General features: G+C 42.9%; 1 protein-coding gene across 1 annotated transcript in view; it reads right to left on the bottom strand.

Annotated features, from left to right (window-relative positions):
• Positions 1 to 11,308: 11,308 nt before the first annotated feature.
• The window catches only part of GALNT14 (polypeptide N-acetylgalactosaminyltransferase 14), a 409,305-nt gene continuing 400,916 nt past the window's right edge, over positions 11,309 to 19,697 (bottom strand). The window contains exons 14-15 of the mRNA XM_084832560.1: positions 14,175 to 14,294; positions 11,309 to 11,467 (exon numbers count right to left, since the gene is read on the bottom strand). Coding sequence (XP_084688686.1) covers positions 11,309 to 11,467; positions 14,175 to 14,294 — 279 coding nt within the window. The remainder of the gene's footprint in view (positions 11,468 to 14,174; positions 14,295 to 19,697) is intronic.

Genomic DNA, 19,697 nt, shown 5'->3' on the forward strand with positions numbered 1-19,697 from the left:
CATCCAAGGCTGCTAAAAACTATAGCAGGAAGTTGCTCAATTTCTCCCTTCCTTGCGACTGACTGTTGCAAAAATTCTTATTATCTTAAAATGTAATTATAGTTCTTACTACTTGGAAGAGATTAGTTGCTTTTTCTCCAACACGTTGATTATACGAGTCATGCTCTATACCCTGCTCATTAAAATCCTTTGTCCAGTGCACGCACTACACCAGTAGTAACATGCTTTTTTTTCTATGGTCTTTTCACTATCTGAGGTGAGCCATATGTATCAGTGTGCCCAATTGATATACACAATATTAGAGGTGCAAATGGGCCATTTATGCCTCTAATATTGCATAGATCAGCTTCTCCCAGCCCTAATTTGTGCATATTTAAAGATGCACATTTTTAATGACCTCCTTTTTCCTGTAAAAATAAGCTTGGCAAAATGGCGGGCGCTCATGGATGGGTCTGGGTGAGTATGGGAGGCCAGATGCTTGGCGGGTGCAGTCTGGGGACATGAGCGGGGGAGCCCAATAGTATCCCGGACCAAATCAGACATCTGCACCATCCCTAGGTTACCTCTATTGTGTCCGACTTTTGAGCTTTCCTGTGGCATCTGGGTGGTCATTCAGCTGTTTCAGAATACTGCAGCCAGACTATTGACAGGGCCGGTTATAGACAGCGTGCAACCCCCTTGTCATAATAGTTTCATTGGCTACTGGTCTGTTTCTAGGCACATTTCAAAGGGCTAGTTATAACATACAATGCCCTATACAGTTTGGGACCACACTGTCTCAAAGGCCACTGTGATGAACCGGTATATTGTTTTATTGTTTAATTGTCTATTTTAATGTCTGTTTGCATGATTGATATATCATAACATGTCTTGTCTATTTAAGGTTTTGGTAACTAGGTGGGAGGGGAAAATTGGAATGTTCAGAATTTAAATACTGTCACCTGATTGGCTGTGGGTTCTTTTTCTGTTGGGGGAGAGGGGAATAACCGGAGGTGGGTTTGTCTTTAGAGGAGAGGGGGTTTGGTTGCTTGAGGGTTAGGAAGGACACTGGGCTCTAGCTTTGGGGGTGGATAGATTCCCCGGCAGGTAGAGGGAAGTATATTTATCATTTTAAAGACTATTGTTAGATGGCGTAGAGCAGGCAAGGATTTAATAAAAATGCGAAACAGCAATTTTTACCACATGTAACACCAACTGACTTGAAACACCTTATCATTTTCAAATGAAGTGTAATGTTTGTTTTCTTAATATAAACCATGCCATTCTCAGTCTCATTATTAACAGGGAAAAGGTTTGATGATAGTGAGAAGGTAATAAGCCAGAGTCACAATATCTACACACACACACACACACACACACACACACAGAAACTAAAGGTTCTCTCCTAGTGAAGAGGAGGGTGATGACAGTGACATTTTAAATGTTTGTAAAAGAAAAGAGGTTTTTCTCAGCAGTAGTAGAAAACCCACTCTGAAGTGGATTTTGAGGTTATTATGGTTGTATCCCTTCCACGAACACTTGCTCTCTGGTTTTCCCTAAAGCAAGAGGTTGTGCCAATATAAAGGAAGCAAGATTCTAGAGTTAGAATTTGTACCTGATGCTGTGGAGATTTTCATGAGAGGTGGTGATGAGATAGTAATCACAAGTGGGGGAAGGTGGGTACGCCACAACCACATTCTCCAATATGAGCCTCCCCCCAAGTTTTAAGATCCTTGGGAGTGGTCTTTCTCTCTGACACAACACTATCAGAGGCATATTTGACAGGGAAACAAAAGAGGGACTTCTTGGTGGCTGCTCCCCAGCTTTGGAATTCCCTGCCAAGGGAGGCCAGGGCTAGCTCCCACTGGCAGGCAAGGACATTTTTATTCAGGCAGGCTTTTGGGACCAAAGCTGATTTGCTGCTGAATTGGGTTTTGAATCTGATGGGTGCTGTTACGTCTTTCTGACTGATGTGCTTTTTTTTAGTATTCTATTTGTGTTTGTGTTTAATTTTATGTGCTTTTACTGGATGTGATTTTAATGGATGAGTTTTAATGTTTTCATTATAACTTTCTTATTTTTTCCCTTGTATTTTATCATTAGGCGCCTTGAGTACAATTTTTAGTGGAAACTGGAGGGATATAAATTGAATAGCTAACTAAATTGACAGCAACAGAGTGCAGAGTGATGTTAACTTCTGTTCTGATCCATCAAAGCAATTAGTATTTTCTTAAGCCATGCCTATTGGGCTAAAGCAGAGGTAGGCAAAGTTTTTGGGCCATGGGCACATCTAGCAATTTGAGAAAGTGTCCTGTACACCACCAGCAAACGGCTGCCGTGGGAGGCATGGCAAAGGACAAGGAACCTTCCCAAAAACTGTGTACAGGGCAACACACTACACAACTCCCCAACGCACTAAACTACTCCTTTGAAGTCACAGTTTTCAGCACCAACAAAACCAATAGGTTTTCACAGCTATCCCAGCTGCTGGTAAGAAAATGTGTTACTTAAAAAAAAAAAAGGGAGAATAGGACACCTTGGTGGGTGCCAGGAAAGGTGACGAGATGTGCATTAGTGCCTGTGAGCATCATATGAGTTAAAGCACTGTCAGCATCCTGCAGCAAAGGCAGAATTTTTCTACAGTGGTAGTGTGCTTAGTTCAAACTACCGTACAATTGCGCTCATTTCACATGCCAGCAAGGTGATGCTCAAAATCCTACAAGCTAGGCTTCAGCAGTATGCGAACCGAGTACTACCGGAAGTACAAGCTGGGTTTCCAAGAGGCAGAGGAACTAGAGATCAAATCGCCAACATTTGCTAGATCATGGAGAAAGCAAGAGAATTCCAGAAAAACGTCTATTTCTGCTTCATTGACTATGCTAAAGCCTTTGATTGTGTGGATCACAACAAACTGTGGCAAATTCTGAAAGAGATGGGGGTACCAGACCACCTTACCTGTCTCCTGAGAAACCTGTACGAGGGTCAAGAAGCAACAGTAAGAACCAGACATGGAACAACCAATTGGTTCAAAATTGGGAAAGGAGTACAACAAGGCTGCATATTGTCGCCCTGCTTATTTAACTTATATGCAGAGTACATCATGAGAAACGCCGGGTTGGATGAATCACAGGTCGGAATTAAGATTGCCGGGAGAATGATCAACAACCTCAGATGTGCAGATGATACCACCCTAATGGCAGAAAGCGAAGAGCCTCTTGTTGAGGGTGGTATCATCTAAAGAGCCTCTTGTTGAGGGTGAAAGAGGAGAGTGCAAAAGCTGGTTTGAAACTCAACATTAAAAAAACGAAGATCACGGCATCTGGCCCCATCACTTCCTGGCATATGGAAGGGGAAGAAATGGAAGCAGTGACAGATTTTACTTTCTTGGGCTCCAAGATCACCGCAGACAGTGACTGTAGCCATGAAATTAAAAGACGCTTGCTCCTTGGGAAGAAAGCTATGGCAAACCTAGACAGCATAGTAAGAAGAAGAGACATCACCTTGCCGACAAAGGTCCGTCTAATCAAAGCTATGGTTTTCCCAGTAGTAACGTATGGCTGTGAGAGCAGGACTATAAGGAAGGCTGAGTGCCGAAGAATGGATGCTTTCGAACTGTGGTGCTGGAGAAGACTCTTACGAGTCCCCTGGACTGCAAGGAGGTCAAATCAGTCCATCCTAAAGGAAATCAACCCTGAGTGCTCATTGGAAGGACAGATCCTGAAGCTGAAGCTCAAATATTTTGGCCACCTAATGCAAAGAGGAAACTCTCTGGAAAAGACCCTGATGCTGGGAAAGACTGAAGGCAAAAGGAGAAGGGGATGGCAGAGGATGAGATGGCTAGATAGCATCACTGATGCAATGAATATGGACTTGAGCATGCTCCGGGAGAGAGCGCAGGACAGGAAGGCCTGGCGTGTTATGGTCCATGGGGTCACGAAGAGTCGGACACGACTGAACGACTGAACAACAACAACAACAAGAAGTGTGCTTCGCACATAGCACTTCTTTCTATAACATACATATGTCTACAGGAGTCCTAGAAGGCTGTATATACTGACCTCTGCTCTAGGGTCGGACTTGTTTGCATGATCAGATCCAGGATGACATACTCTCCAATTGATCCATTGCTTGATTCGAGACACAATCAGAGCCTCTGCAGACAGGATGCTTTAAACTCCCATTTGTTTTCAACATGCTCTCCTGGTTCACTTGGCTCATCCCTGGGTTACACCAACAGGCATCCTGAGGACTATATAACAAGATTATGAAATAGGATACCCAAGTTCTGAACTGGAGCAAATAAGCTCATTGTGTTTCAATGTTATCTCATGGATGGGTAGAGATTAGTTCAGCTGTAAGAATTTCTCTTTATTGTGCCACTTGTTATTCATGGTAGGGCAAAAAGTGGTTTCAAAGGTGATACCAGGTATATCTCCTGGCATCGAATGTACTTTATACAAACCAAATTGGTTATTGCTTCAAACGACTCATGTAGAGGAAAATAAATTTCGGGTTACAATGGCTTTGATCTTTCAAGCTAAAGATCCATTGCAAATGTGCTGAATTGTTAGGATATAAGGCCTCTGCATAGGTGGAATGTGTAAAGCAGGCATTCACATCAAGGGTTAGCTTGGAATCTATATACTAAACAGCCACAAGTCATGTTGGCCATTCTTTATGCAGGCTCCCAAATGGATATTATCCTATGTAGCTTATGTTATCTGGTGGGAGCAGCCATAAGAGAAAATGTAGTTTTTGGTTTACAAGCTATTCTGGCTGCAACATATGATATGGCTGTATGAGAATTTCAGTGTAGTTCACAAATCATTTGAAAAAGCCCCCTTCATAACCCCGAACACAAACGGGAGTGTATATTCTCTGAAAACATTTGCAAATTCCAGAACTTGCATTTACGTTTGCAAAATGCACAACTTCTGAAAAATGCACAACTTTAAACATGCAGAACTTAATGTAACATGTGGGACTTTAAAAATGCACAACTTTTGAAAAATGCACAACTTTTGAAAAATGCACTTCCCCTATTTGATGGAACAGAAAAACAAGTCATAAATGAGAACAGGAGCGAGCCAAAGCTCAAAGTTCAGAGAACTTCAGCAAGCTTGAGCATCCCTGGTTCTCCCATCCCCAATCTACCAGAGTACCACCAAGCCTAGATGTTTCCATCCCATCCTGAGTAATTCAATATCCTCTTGAATGCTGCAGGGTGAAACAAAAGTTTTGAAGACCTTTCTACAGAAATTGGGTTTTTCCCTTTTTCCACCAACTCTGAACTTGTGTATGTGGCAGTAAGTGAAGGGTGATTCATGCTAGCATTTGTTCATGAATGATCTTATGTTGATTTTCCCTGGCAATTTTTGGGACAGGAAGTCTTCTGAATATACCAAACAAAGGACAAGATGGTCATCAATCATGGCCAGACTCAGCTCCCTTTTAGAAGTAAGTTTTTAAGGACTCTCCAAATGTTAGACCAGTCCTCAAAACAGTAAATGTGCTCAACTCTCCAAAAGATATCCCTTCTGGTGGTGACTTCACCATGTAGGAATAGTATAATGGACATAGTCTTAGACTTGGGAGACCCAGTTCAACACCCCTCCCGCCCCATGCCATAAAGTTTCTTGCTCATTCCACTTTGTAAGAAAAGATGTGGAGAAGCCCATATGCTTTGGGGTCCGTAGAGAGTAGGCAGGCAACACAATTGATAAATAAAATGTATGGTGTGTTTTTTAAAAAGTAACTATAGTCTGCCTTGAGCATCAGGGCTAGAGAAGAATATAAACATAAATAATTAAATAAAATCCATTTCAGCTCTGAAGCAATATTGCCTTAAGATATAGCTGAGGCTGATGGAAGATGAATCTGGGTTTCTTGGAAAGACAAATCACATTTCAGTGGTGTTTTGTGTACCATTTTCACCTTTAAAAATCTATTTTTCCTCATTAGTTCACATACAATTTTGGGCCATGATTTCGAGCACATTTCCCTACAGCTAAACTGCATTATGCCTGGGGCCTACATCATTAAGGTAATTTATCTACCCAGCTTCCTTTAAAGGTAGTATTAGCCTTTACCCTTAGGTCATCGTTTCTGGATGGCTTACTTCAGGAATTAGAACAGTACCAAGACTCAAATCTGAAATATATTCCAAACCGAAAGGATGAATGAATATTTAGATGTGTGATTTACATAATATGCACACCATGAAAATAATACCTGGTGGTGGTCATGTGTGAGATACACACACACACACACACACCCTACCAAGCTGACTCACTCCATTTCTGAGATGGAAAAATCACTACGAAGTGACCTTTTCCACTCAAACCTTATATGAAAAGCATGTGGCCTTCAAATGCTAAGTTTCCTAGAAAAACTAAAAGGGCTGGATACATACTAAGGCTTCGCTTCAGTTTACAGGAGATGACAGAAGCCCTACTCATGCATTCTGTTTCCCATGTTAATGGTGAGGAGAGAACCACTCCATTTTATTTTATGTATTATTGCATTTATATTCCACTTTTTTTCCTGTGCATGTGTGGAAGGTGACCATCTGAACAGGAGAGCCTCCTGCATCTGTGTAGGCTTTCCACATGATTAAGGACCCTGATTTTCCAGGTTCCTTAATTGTGCAGGGAGCCTATGTGGATACAGGAGGTTCTCCTGTTCAGACCATTGCCCTCCCCATGTACAGGGCAGCAGATGCAATGACAGAGGGGGCAGGGCTGGAGTGTGCCTCTCCTCATGCATTCTTTTAACACAGGAAGAACACATGAATAGGTCTAATGTGGGACTTACTTTGAGTAAACATGTGTAAGATCGTGCTGCAAGTTAGAGGAACATAGCTCCCATTGAAATCACTGAAATCAGTCATGGCTAATTTGTTCCATTGATTTCATTGGGAACTAAGTTCATCTAACTTAGCGTGGATCCAACCCAATGATTTTTCTGTCTCCAGTCTGAATCTCCCCTTAGCAATGAGTCATGAGACACATAATGATTATGTTGATTTCTTCTTTTACATTCTTCACCATATATGGCATCACATATTCAAACTTATCTCTGCATCATGAAAATCAGAAACATAATTTTTAAAAAAGTAATGAAATCTGGATTTCTCACGTTTGTAATAGAAGCCTGCAATCTGTTTAAAAAAAACACCCAACAGCGATAACAACTTGAGAGGCCGAGTACACAGCAAAAATTCAGCCCTATCTTCTATATTATATGAAGGCCCAGGGAAATGAGGGAACAGAGGCCAAGAAAGCTGATGGGAATGAGGGTGGGGGAGGGTGGAGGAATAGCCATTCCTATAGCTACACACTCTAGCTATGGGTATGGCTGTGCCATTGGGAAAAATTAGGGTCACTTGCAGATATTCCCAATCCCATACGGTGAAATGGCATTGCGTTCTGCTGGAAGAGGTAGCTTCAGGAAAACAATGTCCCTTCTGGGTACTAAGGAGCTCTGGAAAAGCTGCATTTCCCAGTGTCCTTGGAATGGATGCAGCCCTTTCAGGTTCCATGAATGACTTGACGAATCCTCCTGGTCATTGCCACCCTAAGGGCACAATCCTATGGCGATAGGAGGCCACCTCCGAACTTGAAGGAGACCGCCTTTCCAATGCAGGGCAGGAGAAGCACAGAGGGGATCGTCCCCTCCATGCTCCAGCTGCCCTGCATTTGTGGCTAGACTGTCAATTTCGGCTGTCTAGCCGCGGGAAGGCACAGTGGGGGAAGCAGCTGCCAGACAACACATAGGATGTGTCGTCCCTGCATTTCTTCCTTTCCTGCTCTGGAACTCCCCATTTTCACTGCTCCGCACTCCTCTTTCGAGTGCGGAGCCATTCTGAGCTGCCTGTGAGGCAGCGCGGGCGGGGGGAGGTTGGTTCTCCGGAACTGACCTCGGAGCATGGGTCCGAGAAACTGACATATGCTATGGCCATCTAGCTGCTGACTAGCAGCCATAGGATTATCTATCTATCTATCTATCTATCTATCTATCCATTTCATTTCATTTCATTTCATTTCTATACTGCCCAATAGCTGAAGCTCTCTGGGCGGTTCACAAATAGGATTGATCCCTAAGTTAAATTTTGCATGAAGAGAATGAGGCAGGAAAAGGATCAGGGGCTTGCAGTTGCAGAGGTGTTTTAGAAACTTGCAGGCATGAAGGAGGTCACAGTATACTTTCAGTTACTTCATCAGGAGCACAATGGGATTTCTGAATTTGAGAATGCTTTGGAACAAAACAAACTATTTTCTGATTTTATTATTTGTTAAAAATAGCTCATATAAGCAGAGCCCATTCTGAATCAAGTCAAGGAGATTTTGTCCATCATTAATCTTGATTGACTGTGAAACCCCTTCCACAGTTAAAGTTGTTCTTTTGGGAATCTGAAGCTCCCATAGGGTCCCTTAATGTGTTAAACCCAGATGCCACATTCAAGTCCCTGAGAAACAATAACTCCACTAGAGCTGTGTGCAAATGGCCTCTCAAAATTCTCTAGCCTATTTGTGGGCAAAAAATTGGGGGACAATTTACCAAATTTCTCCTAGGGGAAGAGAAATTCTCCAGCTGTTTCTCACAAATAGGGCTCACTCGTGCCAGGGGTTGTAGCACAGGTTCTTTCCTTTTTCCTAAGGGTTTTTGGTTTATCGCACTGCTCCTCCAAGTGGCAACATCATCAACTATGTTGAGGCTTCCACTTTTCTGAGGCAGAATTTTGCATTTCTTTTGGTTTTTGAGCTTACCTAATCACTGCGAGGTGGCCAAGGGTACTGTGTGTGTTTTCTCTCTCTATTACGCATATTTCCATTGCGCTGCAGCCTCCCAGGCCACCTGCCATTCCTGAACTTAAAAAGCCCGATGGGAGAAATTGTCTCGTGATGTTTTCCTCATGATGGCTTTCACTGAAGGGCAGGAAGCCGAGGAGGCTACAGGCTGCCAGAGATTATTGTACGAATACAGACAGGACATTCATGCACACTCCTCAGAGTAAGGAAAACACAAGAGCCCAGTTAACAAGAGCTAATGGGTTGGATTCCAACCCATTAGAATTTCTCTGAAATTTCTCCCCCCTTGAATTTCTTTTCGAAAGCAATTTCTTCTCTACCAGATTGAATGAGAATGATAAAAAATGTGGGAGAAATTTTTGGCACAGCAATAAACACTGCACAGCCACAGTCATCTCAAATCTTCATTCGCAGTGGCGAATTGCACAGTAGGGAGTTTAACAGACACCTAGAGCAGCACAGCTAGGTAAGTTGGCAAGGTGAGTCACTGGCCCATTTTGAGTGGGGCTGCAAAAAGTGTTTTAATAATTGCACAATCTTCGCCCATTTCTCAGCACAGCACAAGTTTCTGTATTATGAAAACTGGAACACAGAAAAACACGAGACAGTGGCCTTCAAATAGCAAAATATCATTTTTATGCTTACGTGAAAATTCCCCCTATTCCAAGGTTTTTAAACAGTGAGAGACACATTACAGTTACAGAGGATCAGCAGGTGGTTTTAGGCTCATCCGAGAACCCCTTGAGATGGGAAAAGGAACAGTGTTAATCAGCCCTCTCATATAGAGCCGTGACTCAGTCTCTCACCACACACATAGGCTGGGTAGCATTGTTCAGACTAGAAGGTGGTATGACAAAGCTAGCATTCCCCATAGTGATGCAGAGCACACACATTCAGAATCCAAATTTGTAAGTGGTCTGTGAATGCTATTTCCCCAGATGTCAGGATTATTTGCATTTCTGCATTTCATTATAGGTTTGGAATGTTGCTCACATAATCCAACTATTCAGATCCATTCTTCTGCCCAGGTAGTTCCAGATTTCAGTGCCATCAGTGATTGTGCATGGGCACACTATTTCTCCCCCCAACTATAGAGAGATCAACACATTTTGCAGGGACTTGTTCTTCAAGAAAAGACCAGAGACCACAGTGGGGCTGTAGGATTTGTGGGGAAGACATCTTGTACTCACAGGCAATGCTAGTACTATCTTGCCCTCTTCAAGTCTCTGAAAAATATCCATAGTCATCTCAAGTGTTCATTCATCATGGAGTAGTTGTAGGATGAAGAATTCAATAGAAAAGCAGTACAGCCCATGCGATAGGTTGGCAAGCTGGGCAACTGGTCAAAGCTCAGAGGCTAATCAAAGGGAACCACCAAGCGTAAAGACTTGCCATTCTTACTTTTTACACAGGGCACCTGGGGAAATCAGAGGCAGCATGAGTCTCACTTCTCCCCACCTTCTGCTGTGTGTGAAGTTCTCCCAGAGCCCTCTTCATGTCAACTCTGGGAGAGTGTGAAGATGGACAATGGATGGAGGGCCAGTTACATGCTGGGTGTGGTACCCTGTGCAAAATGAGAGTGCACCCTGTCTCTCTCCACCAATTGCCAGTTATGGGGAACACTGATGGTTTCTAGGGCAGGGTCCCCTTCCCATCCCCAGAGGAAGCCTTGTACAGCAGACAGAGTGGAATAAACATTTCCTTCTCCTCTATGTATGTTACTAGATTTTGAACACCAGCTCCCAGATAAGCAACACATTCTCATTCATTCTCTCTCTCTCTCCCTCCCTCCCTCCCTCCCTCCCTCCCTCCCTCCCTCCCTCTCTCTCTCTCTTTCTCACACACACACACACACACACACACACACACACTCATTTTCTTCTCACTCCACATATACAATATCTAGTTCACAACAAGTGCATGGATCATATACAAATTCTAATGTGCAATGTAGCTTACTCCAGCACTCTTCCAGAGAAGTGCTTAGTTACATCAATCAAAAGTGCAAGATTAGTTGGCCTTCTCTGCTCATTCCTTTCCGACGTGACCATTTCTGTGCTCCCATAACATATAGTTTATCCCTTCCCCACCTTTCTCCCACTAGAAGCTGCTCTCCCACTTACCATTTTCCAAGGCTTTTCTGCCACCTTGGCAATGAGGACTACAAATACCGCATTTACCAATTTCAGCAGGTTCCCTTCTCAAAAACGAGAAGAACATCTTCTGCTTCAACTAACAGATGAGGGTTATTGAAATATAGTTCCAGATTAAAATTTGTGGTGCTCTGAAATGGCATGAATGCACCGCCCCACCTGGTGTGATTACTGCTGTGGCTCTCAGAGCCAGCACTTGTGTGCTTTCTTCAACCTAGGCACAGCTGTATGTCCTTATTCTTTGGCTTCTGTCCCACTCTAAGGCAAGCCCCGCCCCGCCCCCAAGCTTAGACAAGAGCCTTGGTGGTTCCTGATGTGAGAAAAGTCCTCCTGGCTGAGTTTGCTCACAGATGTTGGCAGACGTGGTCAGGACATCACCATCTCCCACCGCTGGCTCATTGCTGTACTCTCGCAAGGGTTAATGACGACTTCTCTCATGTTCTCATTGGTGTCCCCCACCATTTCTGTGTCCAGGCAGTAACGTGTGGCCATGTGCTCAATGTGGGAACCAACTTTGTTCCATCGCTTTGGAAGGAGAAATGAGAAATGCAAAGGGATTAAATTCAACATGTCTTGCCCCACTATGCCAGAGTAGTGAAGAAGACACTGCAATGGTCTATGGCAGCCTTCCCCAAATCCAGTACCCATGATATACCAGTTATTCGTTATCCTGGCTGGGGATGATGGGAATTGTACTCCAGCACATCAGGCAAGCACCAGGTGGGGGAAAGCTGGTCTATAGGGTGCTATTGCACTCATGTCCTACTTGTGGGCTTCCCACAGGCAGCTGTTTGTCCACTGTGTGAACAGAATGCTGGACTAGTTAGGCCTTTGGTTTGATTCAGCAAAGCTCTTATGTTCTTTCAGCACGTGAAGCAATTGTATGGCCAGGACTGCATCTATCTTATTTTGGTTTCTCCAGTCCTAGTGTGCCACTAGGACCAGTTGAGTGAACTGAAGACAGCCTTACATAAGGAGAGCGAGTGGAATTCAAGTTCAACGCTGTCAGGAATCGAGTGGCAAGTGCTCATACCTATAGGCCTCAAAATTGCTATGTGATACTCCTGATAACACTAGCAATTTATTTAGCTTACAGCAGACTAATGGCATAAATTAACTGCTCTCCCATGATTATGAAGAAGGTATCTAGAAAATTATGCTGAGATAGCCCCCAACTTGGACAGCATAAAGATCACATCAGAAACTTCAGGGCAAAGGTTCACGGGGCATAACACTCACTACATGGGCATGTAGACTGCAGACATTTATTGAGAGAAGTTGATTACTGAAGTAATCCTGAGAGACCAAAGACCTGAAGTTCTCATTAAATTCATGGAAGGTCATGGGTGCTCAGTACTCACATGGGCCACTGAGAGACTTAAAAGGACTAACTTGTATTTTTGACTGGCCTTATCATCAAACTTGCTGGAACAAAAATGGCCAGAGAGAGTACTCCTTGACAATTATTATTTGCTGGTGACTGTCTGAGATATTTTTAAAATTATTCTTATTCTTATTATTCTTATTCCACTTCTCTCAAGTTGACACACTTAGGGTTTCTAGGTAGTCTCCTAGGCAGACCCTGTCCTGCTTAACTTCAGGAAATAAACTGCATCTTGCACCTTCATACTATCCCATGTAATCCCATGTTCATTCTGGTTTTAGTGATGTAGCATAGATGTGTGCTCATTTTCTCTTACAATCTGAAACCTAGGGCTGGTTCACAGGCTATCACTGTACCATTGTATAGTATATAGCTACCTGTAGGTGCTTAACAAATAGTGGCTATTATGATGAATGAAGAATAGGAGTGATATTCAGGCAGTCATTTGGGGTGGGTCAGGGTATTTTAGAAAATGTTTTTATAGTAGAACTTTATTGTTTTAAACTGTTGCTGTACATCGCCCAGAGTGGCTGGGTGACCAGCCAGATGGGTGATTAATAAATTTAATAATTATTATAATAATTATAATTATATAGTGAAATCCAGAGGCTGCAATTTCTGCTGCTGCTAGATCTCCAGCTTTTGAGTATACATATAGTCAGAGTAATGCAAAAGTTGTTGAAATTCTATCCACTACCTGCTTCCTCACTGTGAGATAGTTTCCATCTAGGTGCTTCCAAATTGATTATTTATTTATTTATTTTAAATGTACTGTAATATGGATGGACACTGTGATGATAGGAACAAGCAAAGGTAGAATGAGAGGTACCATTGATGGATGGGTGGATAAATTCTCCATGTGCACAATTAAAAATCCAGTGTTTTATTGACTACTGGCAAACCCTAATAATTCTGGACTGGTTGACTCTGGGTCTCATATCCACCAGTGCAGAAAGCAGGAAGTGTTTGTCCAATATATGGCTCTGCTGCATTAATTTGCTCATGATATGGCCCTGCTTTAATAATGTCTCCATGATTCCACACTAACCACATCTCAGCATGTCCATGTGATCATTGAGCAGCATGAGCATTTGGCTCATGGGTTTGGTTTTGGCTAATCACTACTTGATTAGCTCTCAGACTGCTTAAGCTGGCCTGTCCCAGGCAAAACCAACTAATTCCTGACCATTTCCTGATGAGTATGTGGTCATTAATAATGCCATCAATGACCCTGTGGTCTTTTCAAAGACATTTTTTGACTCAAGTGTGCAGTGTTCAGTAGGCCAGAGTTGGGCAGCAGGTAGATCAGGATCTACCGGTTAATCTCTAGGTGATTTGCAGTAGATCAGCAAGGGTTTCTAACCCCCAAGAGCAACAAAAAGCGCGCGTGCGTGCATGCACACACACACGCACACACGTGCGCGTACACACCAGTTGTTCTAACATAGGCCACTGAGGTGAAAGCAAGCTGGGGGGAGGGGAACCAGGAGTGAATTTTTGTGTGACAGGACTGTGAGCTCAGTTCTGGCACTAGAAACAAATTCATGGGCTGAGCGTGTGCTCAGAGGCACCCCATTCCTTAACTCTATGTTGACTGTCTCCCTGCCACCCTTTTGCACCTGACTTCAGTTGGTGGACCAAAGTAGATCTGACAAGCTTGAAGTCTATCCACCCCAGACTAGACCACAGGACTAATGGGTTATTTGGGCTGACTTTTTTTATATATATGTGTGAGGCACTTTGATAGAATGATGTGGGGAGAATATTTCATATCACTGCCAGTACAGTAAGTTGGAAGAGAGTGTGTTTTCACTCTCTCCAAATGTTTTTAAGGAAGAATGGCCTCACCTGCTTGCCATCCCCTTCTTTACAAGGTAAGAGCACCACCTGGGAACCTGGAAAGAGGGTCTGTATGGACAAGCACAGCTGCTGGTAGCGGACTTGCTGATTGTATGTATATGTCCATTCCTGAAAGAAAGGAAAGTACAACAAACTAAGTCAACCTTGTTTCTCCATGTATTTCTTTTATGCCATTTAATTCAATTAATTCCTTTCTCTCACTTCTTCTCCCACTCAATTTTCATTTATCTCTCTCTACTGTGAGCAGCTCTGCTTGAATTACAGAAAGTAGAATCGAAGCAGGCATAGCCCATCTTTCTTTCATCCCACTTCCTTCCACTGCCTGAGTGCTTTGGCAGAAAGGCGATACATAAATATATTCATGTATTCATTTTTTTCAGTTGGGCATCTGGTATGGTTGGCTGGAGAAGGTCCAGGGAGCAAACTTATTAATGCATCCCATAATCTATTTTCAGCAGTCCATTGACTGCCTCTGTCCATTTCTTGAGAGCCAGTGTGATGTAGTGGTTAGAGTATTGGACTAGGACCCAGGTTCATATCCCCATTCAGATTCAAACTTCAGATTCCAGTGAAAGCAGAGAGTCTGACCTGGAAAAATGGTTTATTGTCTAGGATGTGGTGGCCTAAAAATACTGATTGTTCCAAATACACACAGAAAATAGGTATTGGAACTAGCTTATGATAATTCTTGTGCAGGGCATCTGGGAATGAACAAAACAAGGAACAGGGTAAACTGAATTTTACTGGTCAGCTATGACACACCATATACACACCTATTTTCAGTCATGCAAGGTGTACAAAAGCATGCTAAAAGAAAGCTGTGAGTCTTCTATTTTGTTTAATAAGGGTGTGTGTACACTTCTTCAATTGGGTCCTGTATATGTTAAGGAAACGTTGCATCCTCAAGGTACTAAAGCAATGGTTCAGCTTGGTGCTGAACTCAAGAAAAAGAAAATGAAGGTGAAGTGTGATCAGAAGGGAAAGGTTCCTGCAAATAACATGATTCAACAAGATCATTCGATGGATAAAAGCAAGGTTGATCCTTCCTCTAAATGTAGGAGGAAAGGGGAAAAGTTTGTATTGACCTTTCTTAATAGTATACTGACCAGGTATCCTGAGACAGTTGCAGTAGTTTCACTGGGGAATGTTGTGCTTGCAGCAACACAGTTAAATGTGTTTTTCAGATTGGGAAGAAGTGCATGGGTATTGTGAAATTAAAATCTTATACATGGGGACAAGAGTTGGTGATACAAACATGTTCTGTTTTTAGATGGTTATGGATTCTGAAAAAGTTCAGTGTTGAGGTAAAACATATAGTTAAGGTAAACAGCAGATGCATTATCTGGGAAAGAATCTTCTTAACCCTAGATTATTAGAATATTGCACACAGTATCCTAGAATAGAAAACTGTGTTTCGCTTGTTTATAAAAGGAGTGGGGAGAGAGATGTGAAGCAAAGCCTGTATATAACTATTGTGTTTCTGTAATGTGTACTTAGTGTGGCCTCTGGGAGTAGGCATGTCCATCGCTGTGGAATCTGGCCCTTTTGGGGCTTGACGGACTCTTGCTGAACACCTGACTCAGTTTGCATTTGCGGGCCAAGCTGCAGGACTTTTCCCAAAATCCAGGAACTTTTTGTTTTATTTTTTATTTATGTAAATAGAAATGTGCGCAAATTTCAGGGTGTAATTTGCATGATTTACACAAATTTTGGATGCAATTTGCATAGTTTACACAAGCTGTGCCCAGAATTTGTGCAAATTACAGCTGAAATTTGCATAAGCCATGCAAATTGCACCTGGAATTTGCACACATTTCTATTTAACTAATTTTTTTAAAAGACCAGGAAAATCCATGAGCTGGCTCGACTTGATGAAGATCAAGTCAGGCCAGCTCATGGGGAAATGAGTCGAAGTCCCGGGACCAAGCTGATGAAAGCTCGGCGAGCTTCACCCCCTGGACGGATTCCTCTGACATCCTTATCCCTATTTTATTGTTTTAAATTGTTTTATGGTGGGTTGTACATCGCCCAGAGTGGCTGGGTGACCAGTCAGATGGGCGATTAATAAATTTAATAAATAAATAAATAAATATCTGGGAGTCAATAATATATTTGAGTAGGCTTGAGGCCTTCTTTTGTCATGGCCAAAGCCCTGTGTAGTAGTTGCTGAGTGACATTCTGAATGGGGAGAGAAAGATAATCACTTTGAATATTGTTAAAGGGGGTAAGTTCTATTCTGATTAGCTGGGGATTCTAGCTAGGTGGAAAAGCATGGCTGGGTTGGGAAAGAACTGATAAGGTATGACAGTTGATAGTTAGGCAGGGAGTCAGAGTGAGTCTATGGAAGGAGAGGGAGATGGTCTGTTAGTTGGTGTGTTTTAGAGGGACTAAGGGAAACCTGAGGAGAAAGTTATTAGCTTAGGCTTGAATATTATGCTATTCTTCCTCTGTGGGATAACCTTAGGTGGCTGGTGAAGATCAGGAGTAGGGAGCAGGTGGCTATATCATGCCAAGAGCCTGCCCTAAGATCTTGCAAGGGGAAGGTTATACAAGCAGGCAGTGAAAACTCAGATAAACTGTCCAAGCAGCCAGCAATACAATGGGACGAGCTTGTGTGTCAGAAGAAGACTGTACCCAGAAGATGGACTTAGTTGCAAGGGTATTTGGCTGGGGTGGAGGTTTAAGGAATTTGGCCTGAGGTTAAAAAAAAAAGTCCCTAGAGGCTTGTAACAGCAACAGTGTCTCTTGAGTCCTAACAAATTGTCACTAAGCCACCTTTTGAAAACCCCGAAGTAAATATTAGTAATCTCTTATGTATAAATTATCCCTTTAATAAATTATTTGTTAATTGTTCACTTGTCTCTAGCATTGGTGCCCAGCTCATGCCTAAGTCTCTTGTACCAGCTACTAGGAGGTTTTAAAGTATTCTAGCAGAATTGGTGGCAGCGGGAAAGGGTCAGATTGTGGAACTTTGGGTTATAGTTGCAGAGAGTTCCATAGGCCCAGAAATAGAAGCAATTGCTATCAGTAAGAAACTCCATAGGTGGGATTGCCCAGTCTGAGCAGTTTCGCCATAGGGGGTGGAAGTAGAGTAAAGAGGAAATCCCCCATAACTTGCAAAAAGAGCAACATAATGCCATGGTGCAAGGTCAAGCATTCAAAACATTAGCTTCATTGTGTGTGCCATCATTTAAGCAAATATCCTGCCCCCACCCCAAAGCATGGGTTTTTAAGCCCCCCCCCCAACTGGTGGCATGAATTGGCCCTAAGAAATGTGGCAGGGATTTGGTTTTCAGCTTCTCGAATCCTGAACAAATAGTGGCAATAAACAGGTTTCCAACTTGGGAAAAAGGCGGGGTATAACTATAATAATAATAATAGTATCTGTCAAGGCGACAGTGGAAGATACTGAGCAAGGGCAAAACAAGGGCCTGGAGGAAGAAGCTGCTTTCCTCCATTCCTTAGCAAATGACATCCCACATTCTGTGCATTTCCATATTTTCATCTGGGGCCGCCATCTGGTTTCCATCTGAGTAAATGGCAGGAGAGGGGAGGGGTGCCCCGCCATCCGTAAGGAAGTCAGCCAAAGATGATACTTTAAATTTATTTCTTGAATTCATTATGATGCTGAGGAACAGTGGCAGGTGTCACCTTGAATGATGTTAAAGCCTTGAAAAACAGTCCCTGGCCTCCGACAGTGATAATGTATCTGGGGTTTCTATGGAAAACAGTTAGCATATGAAGTGAGTCACCATTAGGAGCACAACCCCCACCCCACCTCCTCTCTATTTTTTCTCTGGCCTTTCACACTACATACAAAATTTCAACACTTTTCACAAGGCTCTGCCTTGCCTTCTGACAAGGTGCAACATCCTTTCCTGCTTCTGTACTTGTCTTGATTTGATCCACTGAACATATGAAAAGGTTGCCTTAAGAAACAAGGGAAGAAGAATCCAAACCCCGCTGAAGATACTCCTGCAAGAATACTTTGTTAGGGTTGGATGCATTTCTTTCTTTCTTTCTTTCTTTCTTTCTTTCTTTCTTTCTTTCTTTCTTTCTTTCTCTCTCTCTCTCTCTCTCTCTTTCTTTCTTTCTTTCTTTCTTTCTTTCTTTCTGAAGGTATAGGAAGGGAAAAGGCACTGAGGCTAATATATATGCATTGGCATTGAGTAAGTTAAAGTTATAAATATTCTATGAGCAAAATGCCCTTCTGTACACATTAAGTATACCTGCAGCCACAATCTGCAGGGTTGTGGAGGCTGCGTCACAGAGTGGCAGGGGTGAGGGACAGCTTTATTCCTATTTACAGCTGCGTCTCCAAGAACAGCACTTCACTTTCAAGGGCAGCCATTCAATTAGATGGGAGAAGAGAAAGAGATACACTTAGGTGCCCCTAGTAACTGAAGCACAAAACAAGTTCAGTTCCAATTATGCCCCATGTCACCTCATCTTTTCTAACCTAGAGAATCCAATGGGGCCCACTGAATACCACTATCTACATAATCCTACCCTCTCATCAGCATAGCTCCTCCTTGAGTTTCATTTCTTGGTCACAACAACAGAACACATATGGGGAGCCAACAGGCTGCATGAGGCCCTGAGAGCCTGTCAAGGTTCCCTTATGACCTGGACCACCTGAACAACTCCTTAAGGATCTCTTGCCCCCTTAAGAGTCCCATCTTCCTTCTTTTAAACTTCCACTTACAGTAACATACGGTTTAGGCTGTAGACATGGGTTGACTAACACTCTAGATGCAGGGTTTAACCACAACAGTTTACTGATAAATTTAAAGCAAAATTCAAGTTCCTTTACCCTAACTGTCCTTAGACTTTTCTAGGCTGCTTCTTCCTGCTCACTCTTCAGACTCTGCTCTCACTTCAGGCTCTGGCTGTCTTTCTTTTGCTCTTGCTGTGGCTACAGCCTGGTCTTTCTGACTCTTACTGGTTCTCTCGCTCTCTTTATATACCCTCCTCCCTCAAAACCGAAAGTACTGCTTCAAATTGGAAGAAATGAAATTTAGGTGGAGAAATGAAACTGACACTTAACTGGAGAAATGAAACTACTCTTCTGGGGGTTACCCCTCTCAATAGAAAACTCTAGGCCTCTAAACCTGACCATTTCCCCCCTTTGCTTCTGTAGGCCTCAAACCTTCACAGAGTGTTTCAGGGTGCCCAAACCACCAATTCCCTCCCACCAGTAATGTCAAATTTTGCCACCGTCTCTGCCAAATTCCCCTAGAAATGCATTCTCCCAAGCTCACTGCTTGATGGGCTGGAGTAAACACTCTTTTCTTGGAGACCATGGCACACAAGAATAACCCTTCCTTGCTGCACACCATTGTCCCTATGTAAATCATGCTCCTAGTAGTCCACCAAACAACTGAGCAACAGGTTTGGGGAAATGCAACTGTGATGGGGAGGATGGTGTACTGGAATGACCCTTCCCATGGGTCATTCTCCCCAAGTAAATTGTGCTCCCCCAGCCCCACAAACTGCTGAGCAGGCTTGGGA

This window comes from Heloderma suspectum, chromosome 1 (genome assembly GCF_057233095.1).
Source record: "Heloderma suspectum isolate Gila_16-S chromosome 1, 16-S_ref, whole genome shotgun sequence".
Lineage (NCBI taxonomy): Eukaryota > Metazoa > Chordata > Lepidosauria > Squamata > Helodermatidae > Heloderma > Heloderma suspectum.